This window comes from Asterias rubens, chromosome 3, assembly GCF_902459465.1.
Source record: "Asterias rubens chromosome 3, eAstRub1.3, whole genome shotgun sequence".
NCBI classification, from domain to species: Eukaryota; Metazoa; Echinodermata; class Asteroidea; order Forcipulatida; family Asteriidae; genus Asterias; species Asterias rubens.
The window spans coordinates 832,684-851,041 of record NC_047064.1 but is presented as its reverse complement, the minus strand read 5'-3'; the positions used below and the strand labels follow the sequence as shown (position 1 = coordinate 851,041).

Sequence of the window (18,358 nt, the reverse complement as noted above, 5' to 3'; positions counted from 1 at the left end):
ATTTCGAGACCTCGGATTTAGAACTTGAGGTCTCGAAATCAAGCATCTGAAAGCACACAACATCGTGTGACAAGGGTGTTTTTTTCTTTCATAGTTATCTCGCAACTTAAACGGCCAATTGAAAATTTTACAGGTTGGTTATTTTATGCATATGTTGAGATACACCAAGTGAGAAGACTGGTCTTTGACAATAATAATAAAAAATAATAATAACCAGTTTTTATAATAAAAGCGCTTTTCACACCCAGAGGGCGTCTCAAAGCGCTTCAATTAGCAGTAGTGTCCAGTGTCTTTAAAATGATTCCTTGAAATTATGTTCAACCAGTGAGTGAAATTGCTGTTACAAAGTGGTTTCCCCCTTGTTTGCCCTTTTTTGCACCTTTCCCGTACAATGTGTAATGAGACTTTCAAGTAGTGTACATAATGTCCCGTACAATGTGACATGTGACTTTACAATATCGTACAACTTTTCATAGTCTGCTTGCCAGTCTCCTTTGCCGTGGTCTTGACAGGCTTCTTCCGTGACGACCAGCGTCTTCGTGCCGTTGAATGCCGCGGTTTGAACGGCACATTCTTCACCTTGATACGGAGAGTATTTCCCCGGCTCGGCCCGCTGTCTGTCTGGTCCAGCGATGGGTCACGTAAATGAGAAAGTGCCTCTTGTGGTTGGAGGAACCAAATCATGCTGGCATCACCAACAGCTGAAGCTAGGTCATCATCAGCCGCTGACTTAAGCTGTCAAGGATGATTTATAAGGTATCAATTAATGATCGAGTCAGATCCACATGTTGCGTATCAATGATATTGTTGTTGACTTGTTGTTAAATTTACCTAGTCACTTCAGTTTAAAACGGTGGTTTGTGTGATTTGAGGCATTGCACGGTGAATTCCAGATTCCGGAAAAAAAACTACTCCACGGTAGTAGAACATGAAACAAGACTAGTTCTAAAACAAACAAAATACCCAGCAAGTAGGTACACAAATGGTGGATGTTACCACAAACAAAACATATATATTTACCTCGTTACATTTGGCCTCCGCTTCACTGTAAAACACGCTAGCGATCTGTAGAGTCTCCTGAGAAAAACATCATTAAAACAAAAATAGGTTAAACTCCAGAAATTGAAAAAGTTCTAGATACAATCATCAATCGTTTGTTGTGATTTGACTTAACATTAAAGTCACCTGGAAATATAATTTTTTTTCTTTCAAACATAAGAGTATATATGCTTACGAACAATAAAACAATTTTTTTAGTAATTGTTTGTCACGATTTATATGTTTAAAAAATATATAAAGTTGTTTGGGGGGCTGACTCCGCCTACCCCTTTTGTGACGTCAATCGAGGCAGACTTTGCCTGCAATGCGTATAGTAAACACACATGCAAAGTACTACATGTACGTCCAAGTCGTGAGTTGGTACATTTCAAAAAGTGTTTTCTGCATTCAGCAGCAATGCACCTGGTCGGCATTTTGAAATGTACAAACTCACGATTTGGTCCGTACATGTACTTTGCAATTGTGTTTACTATACGCATTACAGGCAAAGTCTGCCTCGATTGACGTCACGAACAGCGCCCTCTCGGGTCGGGGTCTACTCTTAAATTTGTAAATAACATAAGAACTGATTTTTAAAACCTTAGCTAACTGTTTATTCACATTCCACTCATCAAAACACATATATTAGTAACATAAGCTTTATTTTGAAAAAATACCACTTCCAGGTGACTTTAACATCGCATTACACAACATTTGTCAGCCTTGTGACTGATAGGCCTATCCGAATCGGCGTCTACAGCTACGGCTACGGCTACGGCTGTTGCTAAGGGTATTGCTAAGGACGTCCTATACCTCAACACATGATGACGTAGAGATCTAGCTGTAGCCGCCATTTCGAACACGGCCTTGCTGCATTGGGTTTGATACTAGCAGTTTATAACAGAATCGTTTCGACAGAATGCCTTTCAAGTTTAGCCTTGCTCAAGGCAGTCGAATTATTCACTCCCCCGTACGCCCCCCGTACGCTTTCCGCATGCGTCGTCGGCCGTGTCGGCCTCCGCATGCGGATATTTGTACGGAGTGCGGATGACTTGTGCACAGTGGTCGTACACTGGGCGTTGAGCGATGTGACAGTGCGGCGTGATAACACACGCTAAGCACAGTGTACACGGGTGGGTCACTTTACAGCGGCGACTTTTCGGAGTGAATAATAAGACTGCCTTGAGAAAGGCTATTCAAGTTTCAATTAACCATCTTTTTCAGCTCAAACCTTTTGACAAATTTAATCCGCAAGTTATTCAGTTTACTTGACTATTTACTAGTTTAATATTTTTAGTATTTATCATACCTGTAATTTCGATGTTTGAACATAGGTCTTCCTTGACACAAATGGACTTGGCGGAGCTCTGAACTTTCCCTTAACGAACTCTGTGGTAAGCAAACTGTCTCCAGCGGGCGCTGTTTCATTTAAAACGCCTTGCGGGTCACTTGTTTGTTGACCCGTGTAGTCCCAACTTCCGGTGAACATGTCAAACTTATACTGGAAATAAATCACAAACCAGTTTAGAATGCTTGGTGGAAACACTTGAAGGAACAAGATGAATCAAGAAATTCAAAAAGTGTTTTTAGCAGACTTTGAGTGTAGTTTTGGATGCTTGAACACTCGGCAAACATTGTGTACTGAGGAGAGGATTAAGCTCCGTCAAAAGAAATGGGGAAATGTCCCCGATGACGCAGAAGACATTTGGACATAAAACTAGCACTGAATTCACAGAATATATGAGTACATGTCGATTATCAAATTCGGAGACAAGTTGCCAGATAAATATTGCCTGTTATCCCTTTAATTGTTAAGCTTTACAATGTGCCTTGTTAAAGTAAATCAAACGCTCTTTGAAATTTAGGACCAGTTTTTACCTTCTAAAACAAGTTGAGAAACTGGTAAACAATAAACCGTTTACCTGTGTAACATTGGTGTAACACTCCATTAGGCCTACCGGTGATAACAACCATTAACCAGTGGTAATCAACCATTTACCAGTAGTAAACTAATAGTTCCCCAGTGGTGATAATAATCATTTACCAGTGGTAACAACCATTACCAGAAGTTTTACCAACCGTTTACCAGAAGTAAACTAATAGTTCCCCAGTGGTGATAATAATCATTTACCAGTGGTAACAACCATTACCAGAAGTTTTACCAACCGTTTACCAGAAGTAAACTAGTAGTTCCCCAGTGGTGATAATAATCATTTACCAATGGTAACAACCATTACCAGAAGTTTTACCAACCGTTTACCAGAAGTAAACTAATAGTTCCCCAGTGGTGATAATAATTATTTACCAGTGGTAACAACCATTACCAGAAGTTATACCAACCGTTTACCAGAAGCAAACTAATAGTTCCCCAGTGGTGATAATAATTATTTACCAGTGGTAACAACCATTACCAGAAGTTTTACCAACCGTTTACCAGAAGCAAACTAATAGTTCCCCAGTGGTGATAATAATCATTTACCAGTGGTAACAACCATTACCAGCAGTTTTACAAACCGTTTACCAGAAGTAAACTAATAGTTCCCCAGTGGTGATAATAATCATTTACCAGTGGTAACAACCATTACCAGAAGTTATACCAACCGTTTACCAGAAGTAAACTAATAGTTCCCCAGTGGTGATAATAATCATTTACCAGTGGTAACAACCATTACCAGAAGTTTTACCAACCGTTTACCAGAAGTAAACTAATAGTTCCCCAGTGGTGATAATAATCATTTACCAGTGGTAACAACCATTACCAGAAGTTATACCAACCGTTTACCAGAAGTAAACTAATAGTTCCCCAGTGGTGATAATAATCATTTACCAGTGGTAACAACCATTACCAGAAGTTTTACCAACCGTTTACCAGAAGTAAACTAGTAGTTCCCCAGTGGTGATAATAATCATTTACCAGTGGTAACAACCATTACCAGAAGTTTTACAAACCGTTTACCAGAAGTAAACTAATAGTTCCCCAGTGGTGATAATAATCATTTACCAGTGGTAACAACCATTACCAGAAGTTTTACCAACCGTTTACCAGAAGTAAACTAATAGTTCCCCAGTGGTGATAATAATCATTTACCAGTGGTAACAACCATTACCAGAAGTTTCACCAACCGTTTACCAGAAGTAAACTAATAGTTCCCCAGTGGTGATAATAATCATTTACCAGTGGTAACAACCATTACCAGAAGTTTTACAAACCGTTTACCAGAAGTAAACTAATAGTTCCTCAGTGGTGATAATAATCATTTACCAGTGGTTACAACCATTACCAGAAGTTATACCAACCGTTTACCAGAAGTAAACTATTAGTTCCCCAGTGGTGATAATAATCATTTACCAGTGGTAGCAACCATTACCAGCAGTTTTACAAACCGTTTACCAGAAGTAAACTAATAGTTCCCCAGTGGTGATAATAATCATTTACCAGTGGTAACAACCATTACCAGAAGTTATACCAACCGTTTACCAGAAGTAAACTAATAGTTCCCCAGTGGTGATAATAATCATTTACCAGTGGTAACAACCATTACCAGAAGTTTTACCAACCGTTTACCAGAAGTAAACTAATAGTTCCCCAGTGGTGATAATAATCATTTACCAGTGGTAACAACCATTACCAGCAGTTTTACAAACCGTTTACCAGAAGTAAACTAATAGTTCCCCAGTGGTGATAATAATCATTTACCAGTGGTAACAACCATTACCAGAAGTTTTACAAACCGTTTACCAGAAGTAAACTATTAGTTCCCCAGTGGTGATAATAATCATTTACCAGTGGTAACAACCATTACCAGCAGTTTTACAAACCGTTTACCAGAAGTAAACTAATAGTTCCCCAGTGGTGATAATAATCATTTACCAGTGGTAACAACCATTACCAGAAGTTATACCAACCGTTTACCAGAAGTAAACTAATAGTTCCCCAGTGGTGATAATAATCATTTACCAGTGGTAACAACCATTACCAGAAGTTATACCAACCGTTTACCAGAAGTAAACTAATAGTTCCCCAGTGGTGATAATAATTATTTACCAGTGGTAACAACCATTACCAGAAGTTTTACCAACCATTTACCAGAAGTAAACTAATAGTTCCTCGGTGTTGGTAATAAAAGTTTACCTGCGGTAGCATTTTCCAGCCGTTGGTGGCGACATCATCAATGGCCTCTAAGACAAAGTTAGTCACCTCGTCGGAGAAGAAGAAAGGCAGATTCAATCGAGTGAATCCAGGTCTATAAAGCAACAAGAAAACAAACATTTAAACTCAGCCCTTTTTTAAGCATGTTGCATCATGTGTTAAGGTTAGTGATTGAAACAACTGGTTTACTTCTCATAAACCGGTTACCATTAGGCCTATAACCATTTTTCCATAAAGGTTATCCACTTGACTAAGTATACACTCATTTTATATGAAGTATTAAAGGTACTGGACACTGTTGGTAGTTACTCACAATATAATTATCTCAGTCACCCCAACAAGGTTTGGGAAAAAATTATGGACATTGTTTTACTTCATATTTCCACATTATTGCATCGGAGGACCGCTTTTACATATGTAGGGTCTGGCTTTCACCATGGCTATTGGTTATCAAGTCTACAACCAAAGCCACATCGTCAGAGCAGACTGAGTCAGAGATGTTGTTTCTATCATGTATCTATTTATAATAAAACTGAGAAAGGAAACTTCCTTCAACACTTTCAAGAACAAACTCAAAAGCCACCTCTTCTAATCAGCTGTTTCTCCTTCTGTTTATTTTGTTTAATTAGTTCATAGATGTGTTAGGGTTTGTTAGGGTCCCTGCGCCAGGAGTGTCATCTGTGACAGACATGGCGCATTATAAGTTTTCCATATTATTATTATTATGATTAATTAAACAATTACTATACCATTCACGCTTAACAGACTTGCAATTTTTATTTGAGTCGGGATTATTAAAAGTAGAAGTCTTACTTCATGATCTCCAGTGACTTGTGAGCTTTCTTTGACTTCGAATTTTTAGTGGCTCCTTTTTCTTCCCTAAGTAAAGAAACAAAAATCAAACCGTAAGATAAATTTGCAACATAACCGAAAAGGGAAATAGCGTTTGCAAACTACTGACCAACCAAAATGAAAGACTCTGCTAGGGTCGAAATGTCAGGCCGTTAACAATTTGTTTGCGTTTATACCACATGTCCTTTTGGTTGGTGAGCAGTTTGCAAACTCTCAACCAAAATTGACTATTGATATTTATGTACGCCCAAATTACCCTTTGTTGTAGTGTATATAGCGTGCAATGCAAAATGCGCGATATATGACGTGACCTACTGCTCTCCAATCGAATGATGAAGATCTCCGGTGTGTTATTAACTTTGATTAAAAAAAAGGAAATTGGACAACAATCAACCAAATATCCCCCCTACATAACATCTACCCCCTTCATGTGTACAAATGGTCATCATTAAAGTGGAGATGAAGTATAACAAGTTTTTGAACTTAAAAGTCTTTGGTAATACTATAGGATGCGTACTTGGTTTTGGGTATAGTCTAGTTTTATCATTATACGTGGATGCAAGGCATCCTACAGAGACAAAGCACTATTTTATAATAAAATGTTTGAGACACAAAATATCATATTTTACCTTGTCGTATCAACCAGAAAATCAGCGAACTGCGCTGCCATTGGCTCGTCGATACCAAGCAAATCCTGCGCATACGGTCCTGCGCATGCACATCCACCCCTAGCCTGGATTCCATACAGATCGTTAAGAAGCACAGCTACGAAGTTATGATGAAGAACCTTACCACTAGGGGTGTGTACGATCAAGAAGGAGAAGATGGGAAGTCTTTCAGCTCGAGTGCTACCCAGAAAGATGAGGTTAGGGTTACGTCTCCATTTCTTAAAGGCGAGCCTAGAGGTGGATCAAGAAATGATGAAGATGCAGTTAGTTTCTATGCATTGTTTTCTCTTTTGCTATACTCCGATACATCCAAGTTGTTCTCATCATTACTGATGCACATTTAAATCTTAAGTGATGTTTGAACTTTGCATGGTGTGGCTGAATAACAGTACATTTTCTGATAATTTTGCTGCTACAAGGCCAATGTGTAAATCTCCTTTGGGCAGAGTGTTGGCTCTATAAAGAGTCGAGGCCATACCAAACCATCGGCTCTTTTCCTAGCCAAAACTACTCCCAAAGGAAAATACGCGTTTTGGTAACATCCTGGATTGTCCGGGAATGTCCTGTACTACTTACAATGACAAGTCGTGCTCCCTTTCCTCGATGAGATCTGGGGTGATGGCCTGAAAAAGAAATATAACATAAAATGAATTTTGTTTTACGGGTGTATCACTCTCTCATAAAGAAGTTTTTGTTGTTGATATGCCCTAGTGTTAAATATAGTTTTACGTTTCATAGTATAAATTTTGTAACTTCAGCATAAATTATTATTTTGTAATTTAACAAATATTTTTACTGTTGTGAGCATGTTCTAGAAAGCAAATTATTCATTTTATGAACAATAAACATTTGCCTTTTTTTCGGTGTGGATCGGGTATACAGACAAATTTAACCAAACCAACTAGTGCAGCAGTGATGTGTCCGCCATACCTCATTTTTTATATTTATTAGCTGTTCCGATCCAGTCGGAACAGCTATTGTTTTCGTCGAGATTTTTATTATTTTTATTATTATTATTATTATTATTAGCTGTTCCGACTGTCCGTCGGAACAGGTATTGTTTTCGTCGAGATTTTTATTATTTTTATTATTAGCTGTTCCGATCCAGTCGGAACAGCTATTGTTTTCGTCGAGATTTTTATTATTTTTATTATTATTAGCTGTTCCGACCGTCCGTCGGAACAGGTATTGTTTTCGTCTAGATTTTTATTGTTTTTATTAGCTGTTCCGACCGTCCGTCGGAACAGGTATTGTTTTCGTCTAGATTTTTATTGTTTTTATTATTAGCTGTTCCGACCGTCCGTCGGAACAGGTATTGTTTTCGTCTAGATTTTTATTGTTAGCTGTTCCGATCCAGTCGGAACAGCTATTGTTTTCGTCGAGATTTTTATTATTTTTATTAGCTGTTCCGACCGTCCGTCGGAACAGGTATTGTTTTCGTCTAGATTTTTATTGTTTTTATTATTATTATTCTTTGTTTCTCCCTAAATCCCATAGTGTTTGTACACGTTTTTGCGGCAGCCTAATCTCCTAAACCATAATACGAAAGAGTGAGTTTATTATACCAAATTGAAGCTTAGAACATAAGCTTAATTCTTATCGTAAAAAATGTAACAAATTTTAATTAATAAGCCTGAATTAAGCTTGTGAATATTTAATTAGCAAACCTAGTTAACACCATATCTCAAAAATTAGACCGCCGATCCTGAAACTTTTTTCAGCTATACACTAGTCAGGTCCTGTTAATGTGATTTCCGACATAAAATTCTGGACGACGTCACCATGACGTCATGTAATGCACGTTTTGTGTCTGTGCACAAACACAATGGCTCTTCAAATCTATACTTTAAACTGGTCAAAAACACAATAACTTCTAAATAATTTATTTGTTAGTTTCCTAAATATCATATTATGTGTAGAAAAATACACTGATTCTAATAAGATTTGTGTCAGTCCATAAAAGCAATCAATGTTTGTCTATTAATTAATTAATCAATTAGAATCTTGGCATCATGGGTACAACGTAGTACTTCATAAATTGGGGCAGTCACTTTCATTTCAGTATTTAGACATCTCTATGGCTCTTGCAACACACTGCGGACCTGTATGGGTTGAGGACTCTCGGGGAGAGTCTGAGAAGACGATGTCGTGATGTTTGCATCTTTAATTTGTTTTTGAAAAATGGCAACTAGTAACTAATTAACCACATGACCCTCATTTGCATATTCAATCAGAAAATCTTTGCAGCACCATATCTCAAGAAGTATACAGCCGATTTTAATACTGTTTGTTGCTAAAGACTCTTTGGGGATTGCAGATTAATTTTGAAAAATCGTGACCTCAAGTTGACCCCTACTTCCGGGTCGGCCGGATGTGGGACCATATCTCAAGAACTATACAACAGATTATAAAACCTTTTTCAGTTATTAACTCCTTAGGCATAAAAATATAACTTTTGACAAACCGTGACCTCAAGTTGACCTCTACTTCCGGGTCAACCGGAAGTGGGACCATATCTCAAGAAATATACAACCGATTTTCAAACTTTTTTCAGTTATAGACTCCTTGGACATTCAAGATTAGTTTGAAACACATTTGACCCCACGTTGACCTTTACTTCCGGGTCGACCGGAAGTGGGCCAATATCTCAAGAAGTACAAAGCCAATGTTCAAACTTCAGTTATAGACTCTAAGGCAATAAATATTAACTTTGAAAAACTGTGACCCTATGTTGACCTCTACTTCTGGGCAACCGGAAGTGGGACTATATACAAGATCTTCACAACCGATTGCTTAAACTTTTTCAGTTATAGACTCCTTGGCATTGCAGATTAGTCTTTGGTAGCTGTGGGCCCATTTTGACCTTTACTTGTGGGTCAACCGGGAAGTGTGACCTAATACCAAGAGCTACACAACTTTTATGAAACTTTTTTTTCCAGTTATATATTCCTTGGGCAATGAAGCACATAATCCAAGCAAAACATCACGGAACAGCTTCGTGTTTGTTCACAAACACTTAATGTCTAGTTATTATTATTATTATTCTTTGTTTCTCCCTAAATCCCATAGTGTTTGTACACGTTTTTGCGGCAGCCTAATCTCCTAAACCATAATACGAAAGAGTGAGTTTATTATACCAAACTGAAGCTTAGAACATAAGCTTAATTCTTATCGTAAAAAATGTAAAAAAAATTAATTAATAAGCCTTAATTAAGCTTGTGAATATTTAATTAGCAAACCTAGTTAACACCATATCTCAAAAATTAGACCGCCGATCCTGAAACTTTTTTCAGCTATACACTAGTCAGGTCCTGTTAATGTGATTTCCGATATAAAATTCTGGACGACGTCACCATGACGTCATGTAATGCACGTTTTGTGTCTGTGCACAAACACAATGGCTCTTCAAATCTATACTTTAAACTGGTCAAAAACACAATAACTTCTAAATAATTTATTTGTTAGTTTCCTAAATATCATATTATGTGTAGAAAAATACACTGATTCTAATAAGATTTGTTTCAGTCCATAAAAGCAATCAATGTTCGTCTATTAATTAATTAATCAATTAGAATATTGGCATCATGGGTACAACGTAGTACTTCATAAATTGGGTGCAGTCACTTTCATTGCAATGTTTAAACATCTCTATGGCTCTTACAACACACTGCGGACCTGTATGGGTTGAGGACTCTTGGGGAGAGTCTGAGAAGACGATGTCGTGATGTTTGCATCTTTAATTTGTTTTTGAAAAATGGCAACTAGTAACTAATTAACCACATGACCCTCATTTGCATATTCAATCAGAAAATCTTTGCAGCACCATATCTCAAGAAGTATACAGCCGATTTTAAGACTGTTTGTTGCTAAAGACTCTTTGGGGATTGGAGATTAATTTTGAAAAATCGTGACCTCAAGTTGACCCCTACTTCCGGGTCGACCGGAAGTGGGACCATATCTCAAGAACTATACAACAGATTATAAAACTTTTTTCAGTTATAAACTCCTTAGGCATAAAATATAACTTTTGACAAACCGTGACCTCAAGTTGACCTCTACTTCCGGGTCAACCGGAAGTGGGACCATATCTCAAGAAATATACAACCAATTTTCAAACTTTTTTCAGTTATAGACTCCTTGGACATTCAAGATTAGTTTGAAACACATTTGACCCCATGTTGACCTTTACTTCCGGGTCGACCGGAAGTGGGCCAATATCTCAAGAAGTACAAAGCCAATGTTCAAACTTCAGTTATAGACTCTAAGGCAATAAATATTAACTTTGAAAAACTGTGACCCTATGTTGACCTCTACTTCTGGGCAACCGGAAGTGGGACTATATATCAAGATCTTCACAACCGATTGCTTAAACTTTTTCAGTTATAGACTCCTTGGCATTGCAGATTAGTCTTTGGTAGCTGTGGGCCCATTTTGACCTTTACTTGTGGGTCAACCGGGAAGTGTGACCTAATACCAAGAGCTACACAACTTTTTTGAAACTTTTTTTTCCAGTTATATATTCCTTGGGCAATGAAGCACATAATCCAAGCAAAACATCACGGAACAGCTTCGTGTTTGTTCACAAACACTTAATGTCTAGTTTTTATTATTATTCTTTGTTTCTCCCTAAATCCCATAGTGTTTGTACACGTTTTTGTGGCAGCCTAATCTCCTAAACCATAATACGAAAGAGTGAGTTTATTATACCAAATTGAAGCTTAGAACATAAGCTTAATTCTTATCGCAAAAAATGTTAAAATTGTTAATTAATAATCCTTAATTAAGCTTGTGAATATTTAATTAGCAAACCTTGTTAACACCATATCTCAAAAAGTAGACCGCCGATCCTGAAACTTTTTTCAGCTATACACTAGTCAGGTCCTGTTAATGTGATTTCCGACATAAAATTCTGGACGACGTCTTCATGACGTCATGTAATGCACGTTTTGTGTCTGTGCACAAACACAATGGCTCTTTAAGTGTAAACAAACCCAGCTTTCCAAAACATAATTTATTCGATTAAAAATAAATTACATGTTTTACACTTCCCAAAATTACTTTAGATTAAGATATATTTTACTAATGGTCATTTTAAAAGCATCAGAACTTATAGAAACAGTGTAATTATTTTAAAAAACCTGTATTTCCAGGGAAGTTTTTTCAAAGATCATGGGTACGGCGTAAAACTTGATTTGAATAGTCAAAATTGTAAAACTGTTAACTTGACCGAGTCCGTATACCATTTTCGACCGGTGTTATTGCGTTTTTTTTGTTCAATATACATAGATTTCTTACGGTAACCGACTAGCACAAGTCTAAACTTGTTCCCAAAATTTGACAAGCCTGAGCATGGTGCGTCGTGGACCGGGTTCATTTCAGCCGACGAGCGTGGACGACGAAAATAGACCGCCCGGGATTTGGAATTATTTACGGGTAAAGTCACCTTGTTCGCGCCGGGGACCATTTGCCTAAACTAATTCCAGTATTTCGCGTTACGTTCGGAAACTAGACCATGACAAACAAAAACTCTTTGACAGGAATACAAAAGCAGAGATTTTATTATGCTGACGTTTCTCTGGTGGTTGAGTGGCTCAGTTTTATAGAGCTGCTTATACTAAACAGGCAAACATTACAAAATTGCAGAAATTGAGCAGAACACCTGGATTCACAACTTGAACATGAGGCATGGTTAAGCTGCTTTTTGTGTTTAAAAAGCTATTATGTAGTTTGGTCCTGGGCCAATGGCTTTTAAAGGAAAGAATCGCAGCGCTTACGTAATCAGGGAACTGTGCTTACGCTAAGCGTATTTTACAGCTTAGCAGGGAATGTGTTCTTCACTTCACAATTGGCATCAAACAATTTGCTACAGTTGACTAATTGTGCTCAACTCCTGCGAAACTTTCACTGCGAAAACAGTGACTAAAAAATTTGATTTGCATTTTCAGGAAAAACTGTGCTTTACTTGTGACAAAAGTAGGCAGGGGCGACTAGTGTGCTTTAGTGTTAAAGCCGCGACTACAAATTATAATTTGAGTCGCGACTACTGTTTTTATCTCTATTCAGTTATAACCGTGTCCACACATCGACTACAAAATTTGTCCAGACTACCTGTTTGGTGAACCAGTTGTGTTGCTTACTACTATTCGCAACATAATTAATATTGCCCTTGCGGCAAAGCGGCACAAATCTTGAGAATCTGTACTTTATCTCGACAAATGTCATAGTTAGGTTTGAATTGCGACTAGTCGAGTAGTAAATTTCACTAGTCACACCCATTCGCAACATAATTAAAAATTTGTCCCGACTACCTGTTTGGTGAACCAGTTGTGTTGCTTATATTCGCAACATAATTTATATTGCCCTTGCGGCATAGCGGCACAAATCTTGAGAATCCGTACTTTATCTCGACAAGTGTCATAGTTAGGTTTGAAGTGCGACTAGTCGAGTAGTAAATTTCACTAGTCACACCCATTCGCAACATAATTAATATTGCCCTTGCGGCACATGGCGGTACAAATCTTGAGAATCCGTATTTTATCTCGACAAGTGTCGTAGGCAGGTTTGAGGTGCGACTAGTCGAGTAGTAAAATTCACTAGTCACCCATTCGCAACATAATTAGCTGTTCCGACCTACCGTCGGAACAGGTGTTGTTTTCGTCGAGATTTTATTAGCTGTTCCGACCTACCGTCGGAACAGGTGTTGTTTTCGTCGAGATTTTAATTATTTTTATGATTATTATTATTTGTTTCCGCCTAAAACCCCATAGCGTTTGTACAGCGTTTTTGTTCAGGCCCCTACTCCTAAAGTATGAGGATAAAATAGTTAAATCATATATCAAATTGAAGCTTAGAACATAAGTTTTACTCTAACAAAAAAGTGTAAAAATTCTTCATTAATTAACCACGTGGTCTTCATTTGAACTTTTTAATTTGTAATTTTGATGCAGTCACTTTCATGTTATTGTGAAACATTCGCTTTGGTTATACAACACAGTATGTACCTCAATGAGTTGTTGACTTCTTGAGAGGAGTCTATACTATTTTGTTTTCTACCCGCGTTCTGGACACGTTACTCTGTACACGCACAAAGTACGGAGGTTTGGGATTTTCGTTAGAACGTGCGTTAAATTTGTCCTTGTTTTTCTAACCGCGTTCTGGACCAATTACTCTGTGCATGGGTTTTCGTTAAAACGAACGTGCGTAATTAGATAGGGGTTTTTGACGACATCGACGTCGTCGTCAAAAACCCCCTTAAGGCAATCTAATACTGCATTTCAACCCTACTTAACAGTTATAAAATATTACTTGCTGTGGTGTTGTAGTTTTTGAGAAATGAGTGAAAAAATGTCAAATTTAGACTCCGATGTGTTTTCTTCGTGGACGAACGTGCGTAGTTGAATAGGGGTTTTTGACGACGACGACGTCCTCGTCAAAAACCCCTAAAGGCATCAAATACTACATTTCAACCCCTACTTAAGTTAAAGGCGTTAGCAGTTCATATTTAGTGACAATGTTCGCAAAATCATGACACGAGAATTATTTCGCCGGATCATTTATAATCCCCTCTGTTGAAATAAATACATGTAAACCCTTGATTATTGTGTTGGCCCTCGTAGCCTAGTGGACATCAGTCGCGCTTTCTTCACTGATACGTGCGAGTTCGAATCTGCGCACGGGAAAAATTTGTTTTTAGCCCCCAAAACTAAAAAAATATTTCTTTTTGAAATATTTTAAGTTAGATTCTTATCTTTGTATCAATAGTGTTGCCTTTTCTTTTTCTCAATTGTTAGCCAACATAACCTGTGTGCATGCATGACACGATGATGTTTGAAAAACACAGTAATCGGAAAATGGTGATCATAAGCGCAGAGTTTGGTGGTTAAGAGTTCTGTGAAATCAAATCGTACTAGATCAAACATCAAACCACCGACCCCCAAAAAAATTAAAAATCGTAATTAATTAACCACGTGACCCATATTTGCATATTTAATTGTACAAGGGGACAAAGTGGTTGGAACTTCCTGTTGATGCTGACATCATGAGAACATCAGCATAAGTATTGGAATTGCACTACCTATTGAACCACTTGGAGTGTTCAAGGAGTCCAACACGTCAGTCTAGAGTCCAACTCTGATTGTAAAAATCAATTCAGGCATCATCTTCAATTTAATTTTATGCAACAAGCAAACTTATAAATTTTCTGATTTTATTTCAAAGGGTAACATAAATGGCTGTTAGCAAACGGTTTCCAACAAAACTACATGGTGTACGTGCACAATACTCTTACTGGCCTCAAGCATTTACCTCTAGATAATAAATCAAGCATTCAGTTCAAAATGATAAAAGTTTGTTATTGCCACAATATTCAGCAAACCATGAATCATACACAGCTACTATTCACAAGAAAATCTATGTGTGGAAGGTAATAAATCAAGCATTCAGTTCAAAATGATTAAAGTTAGTTTTCGCCACATTATTCAGCGAACCATGAATCATACACAGCTACTATTCACAAGAAAATCTATGTGTGGAGGGTAATAAATCAAGCATTCAGTTCAAAATGATAAAAGTTTGTTATCGCCACAATATTCAGCGAACCATGAATCATACACAGCTACTATTCACAAGAAAATCTATGTGTGGAGGATAACAGACAGCACACAATGGAACCGGAGTTTAACAATGACAATACCAAAAGTGCAATCGTCAGTCGTTGAGGTTTATTATACATGGGGCTGATGGTGATCAAAATGATAAAAGTCTGTTGTCGATACACAACCGCCCACTTATATTCAACGGACCATGAATCACGGACCATATTATGCACAAAATAAAATATTCAAAAGAATATCCATATAATAGATTTGTCTGGTGTATAAACTGATGTCCCAGCATTGGGATTTTCGTGTATTTTTGCTAGATTCCTCACTCCCCAACCAAAGTGACTACAAAACGTCTCTAATGGATAACAATGGTATATTTCGACATGGTTTTTTTCCCAGCAAGAGTTGTGGGGCCCATTTTCTCTAGTATTTATTTTTATCACACAACTAGTGTTCCCTTTTATGTTTTATTATGACGTTGGGTATTTTATTTATCTGTTTCATTTAAATATATGGTTAAGTTTTATTTTACGCTAACTGTTTTTGTGTTTGTTCTTCCTGCAAATTTGAGTTGTTTTGCCGTTACATAAGATTACACCCACTAAATAGAATTGCTCACATTGCTTTCTTCGTTAGAAAAAAAGGGGGAGGGGGTCCGTACTCGTTAAGGTTTGCTTTTATGGGTCCCTCCATCCCCTACATGTGTTTTGCATTGATTTTTAATTTTTGTTTTCTTTTATTGTACGATTGCATTTGCTTGTAATAAATTATTTATTACCTTCTGTGTAGACTAAGCAAGGCTTGCGCGTATTTGAACTTGCGGGACCATTATGTTCCAAACCTTATGGAGTTTTACGTGGGACATTTTGTTTCGTCCATTATTTTAGTTTAACGTAGTTTATGACCATGAATATTGTAAATATTGTTGGAAATGTAATACTATATAACAAAACGTATACAAGTAAAATCATTTCAACAACAAAAATCCTACTTTCGGGATGTCGACTTCCTGAGATAAATTATCACAGGAAGACGACATCCTAATTTTAGGATGTCAACTTCCCGAGATAAATTATCACAGCAAGACGACATCCTACTTTTGGGATATCGACATTCTGAGATAAATTATCACAGGAAGACGACATTCTTCTTTTAGAATGTCGACTTCTCGAGATAAATTATCACAGGAAGATGACAACTGACGTTTAGGATGTCGACATACCGAGATAAATTATCACAGCAAGACGACATCCTACTTTTAGGATGTCGACATCCCGAGATAAATTATCACAGGAAGACGACATCCTACTTTTAGGATGTCGACATTCCGAGATAAATTATCACAGGAAGACGACATTCTTCTTTAACAATGTCGACTGTTTGTAGTTATAAGACTCCTTGGGGATAGGAGAAAAATTCGGAAAAACCGTGACCTCAATTTGACCTCTACTTCCGGGTCAACCGGAAGTGGGACCATATCTCAAGAACTACTCAACCGATTTTCAATTTGTTTTCACTTACAGACTCCTTGACATTAATATTGACTGTGAAAACCCGTGACCCCATGTTGGCCTCTACGTCCGGGTGAACCGGAAGTGGGACCATACGCCAAGTACTATACAACCGATTTTCAATCCTTTTTGTTCAGTTTTATCCTCCTAAGGCATTACAAATAAACTTTGAAAATCCATGACCCCAAATTGGCCTCTACTTCCGGGTCAACCAGAAGTGGCACCATATCTCAAGAACTACACAACCGACTTTCTATTTTTTTTTCAGTTACAGACTCCTTGGGCGTTAGAGATTAGCCTTAGGTTACCGTGACCCCATGAAGTGGCACCGCAACTCAAGACACTGTACAGTATTGTTCAAACTTTTTTTCAGTTATAGACTCCTTGGTAATTTTAACACATAATCAAAGCAAAAGAACACGGAACAGCTTTGTGTTTGTTCACAAACACCTAATGTCTAGTTATTATTATTCTTTGTTTCTCCCTAAATCCCATAGTGTTTGTACACGTTTTTGTGGCAGCCTAATCTCCTAAACCATAATACGAAAGAGTGAGTTTATTATACCAAATTGAAGCTTAGAACATAAGCTTAATTCTTATCGCAAAAAATGTTAAAATTGTTAATTAATAATCCTTAATTAAGCTCATGAATATTTAATTAGCAAACCTTGTTAACACCATATCTCAAAAAGTAGACCGCCGATCCTGCAACTTTTTTCAGCTATACACTAGTCAGGTCCTGTTAATGTGATTTCCGACATAAAATTCTGGACGACGTCTTCATGACGTCATGTAATGCACGTTTTGTGTCTGTGCACAAACACAATGGCTCTTTAAGTGTAAACAAACCCAGCTTTCCAAAACATAATTTATTCGATTAAAAATAAATTACATGTTTTACACTTCCCAAAATTACTTTAGATTAAGATATATTTTACTAATGGTCATTTTAAAAGCATCAGAACTTATAGAAACAGTGTAATTATTTTAAAAAACCTGTATTTCCAGGGAAGTTTTTTCAAAGATCATGGGTACGGCGTAAAACTTGATTTGAATAGTCAAAATTGTAAAACTGTTAACTTGACCGAGTCCGTATACCATTTTCGACCGGTGTTATTGCGTTTTTTTGTTCAATATACATAGATTTCTTACGGTAACCGACTAGCACAAGTCTAAACTTGTTCCCAAAATTTGACAAGCCTGAGCATGGTGCGTCGTGGACCGGGTTCATTTCAGCCGACGAGCGTGGACGACGAAAATAGACCGCCCGGGATTTGGAATTATTTACGGGTAAAGTCACCTTGTTCGCGCCGGGGACCATTTGCCTAAACTAATTCCAGTATTTCGCGTTACGTTCGGAAACTAGACCATGACAAACAAAAACTCTTTGACAGGAATACAAAAGCAGAGATTTTATTATGCTGACGTTTCTCTGGTGGTTGAGTGGCTCAGTTTTATAGAGCTGCTTATACTAAACAGGCAAACATTACAAAATTGCAGAAATTGAGCAGAACACCTGGATTCACAACTTGAACA

The 18,358-nt window shown here is 37.4% G+C and overlaps 1 protein-coding gene across 1 annotated transcript in view; it reads right to left on the bottom strand.

Moving 5' to 3' along the window:
• Nucleotides 1-264: 264 nt before the first annotated feature.
• The window catches only part of LOC117287960, a 73,091-nt gene continuing 54,997 nt past the window's right edge, over nt 265-18,358 (bottom strand). Inside the window, exons 12-18 of the mRNA XM_033768623.1 lie at nt 7,285-7,331; nt 6,670-6,939; nt 6,002-6,067; nt 5,171-5,282; nt 2,348-2,539; nt 1,021-1,077; nt 265-735 (exon numbers count right to left, since the gene is read on the bottom strand). Coding sequence (XP_033624514.1) covers nt 451-735; nt 1,021-1,077; nt 2,348-2,539; nt 5,171-5,282; nt 6,002-6,067; nt 6,670-6,939; nt 7,285-7,331 — 1,029 coding nt within the window. The 3' untranslated portion in view covers nt 265-450. The remainder of the gene's footprint in view (nt 736-1,020; nt 1,078-2,347; nt 2,540-5,170; nt 5,283-6,001; nt 6,068-6,669; nt 6,940-7,284; nt 7,332-18,358) is intronic.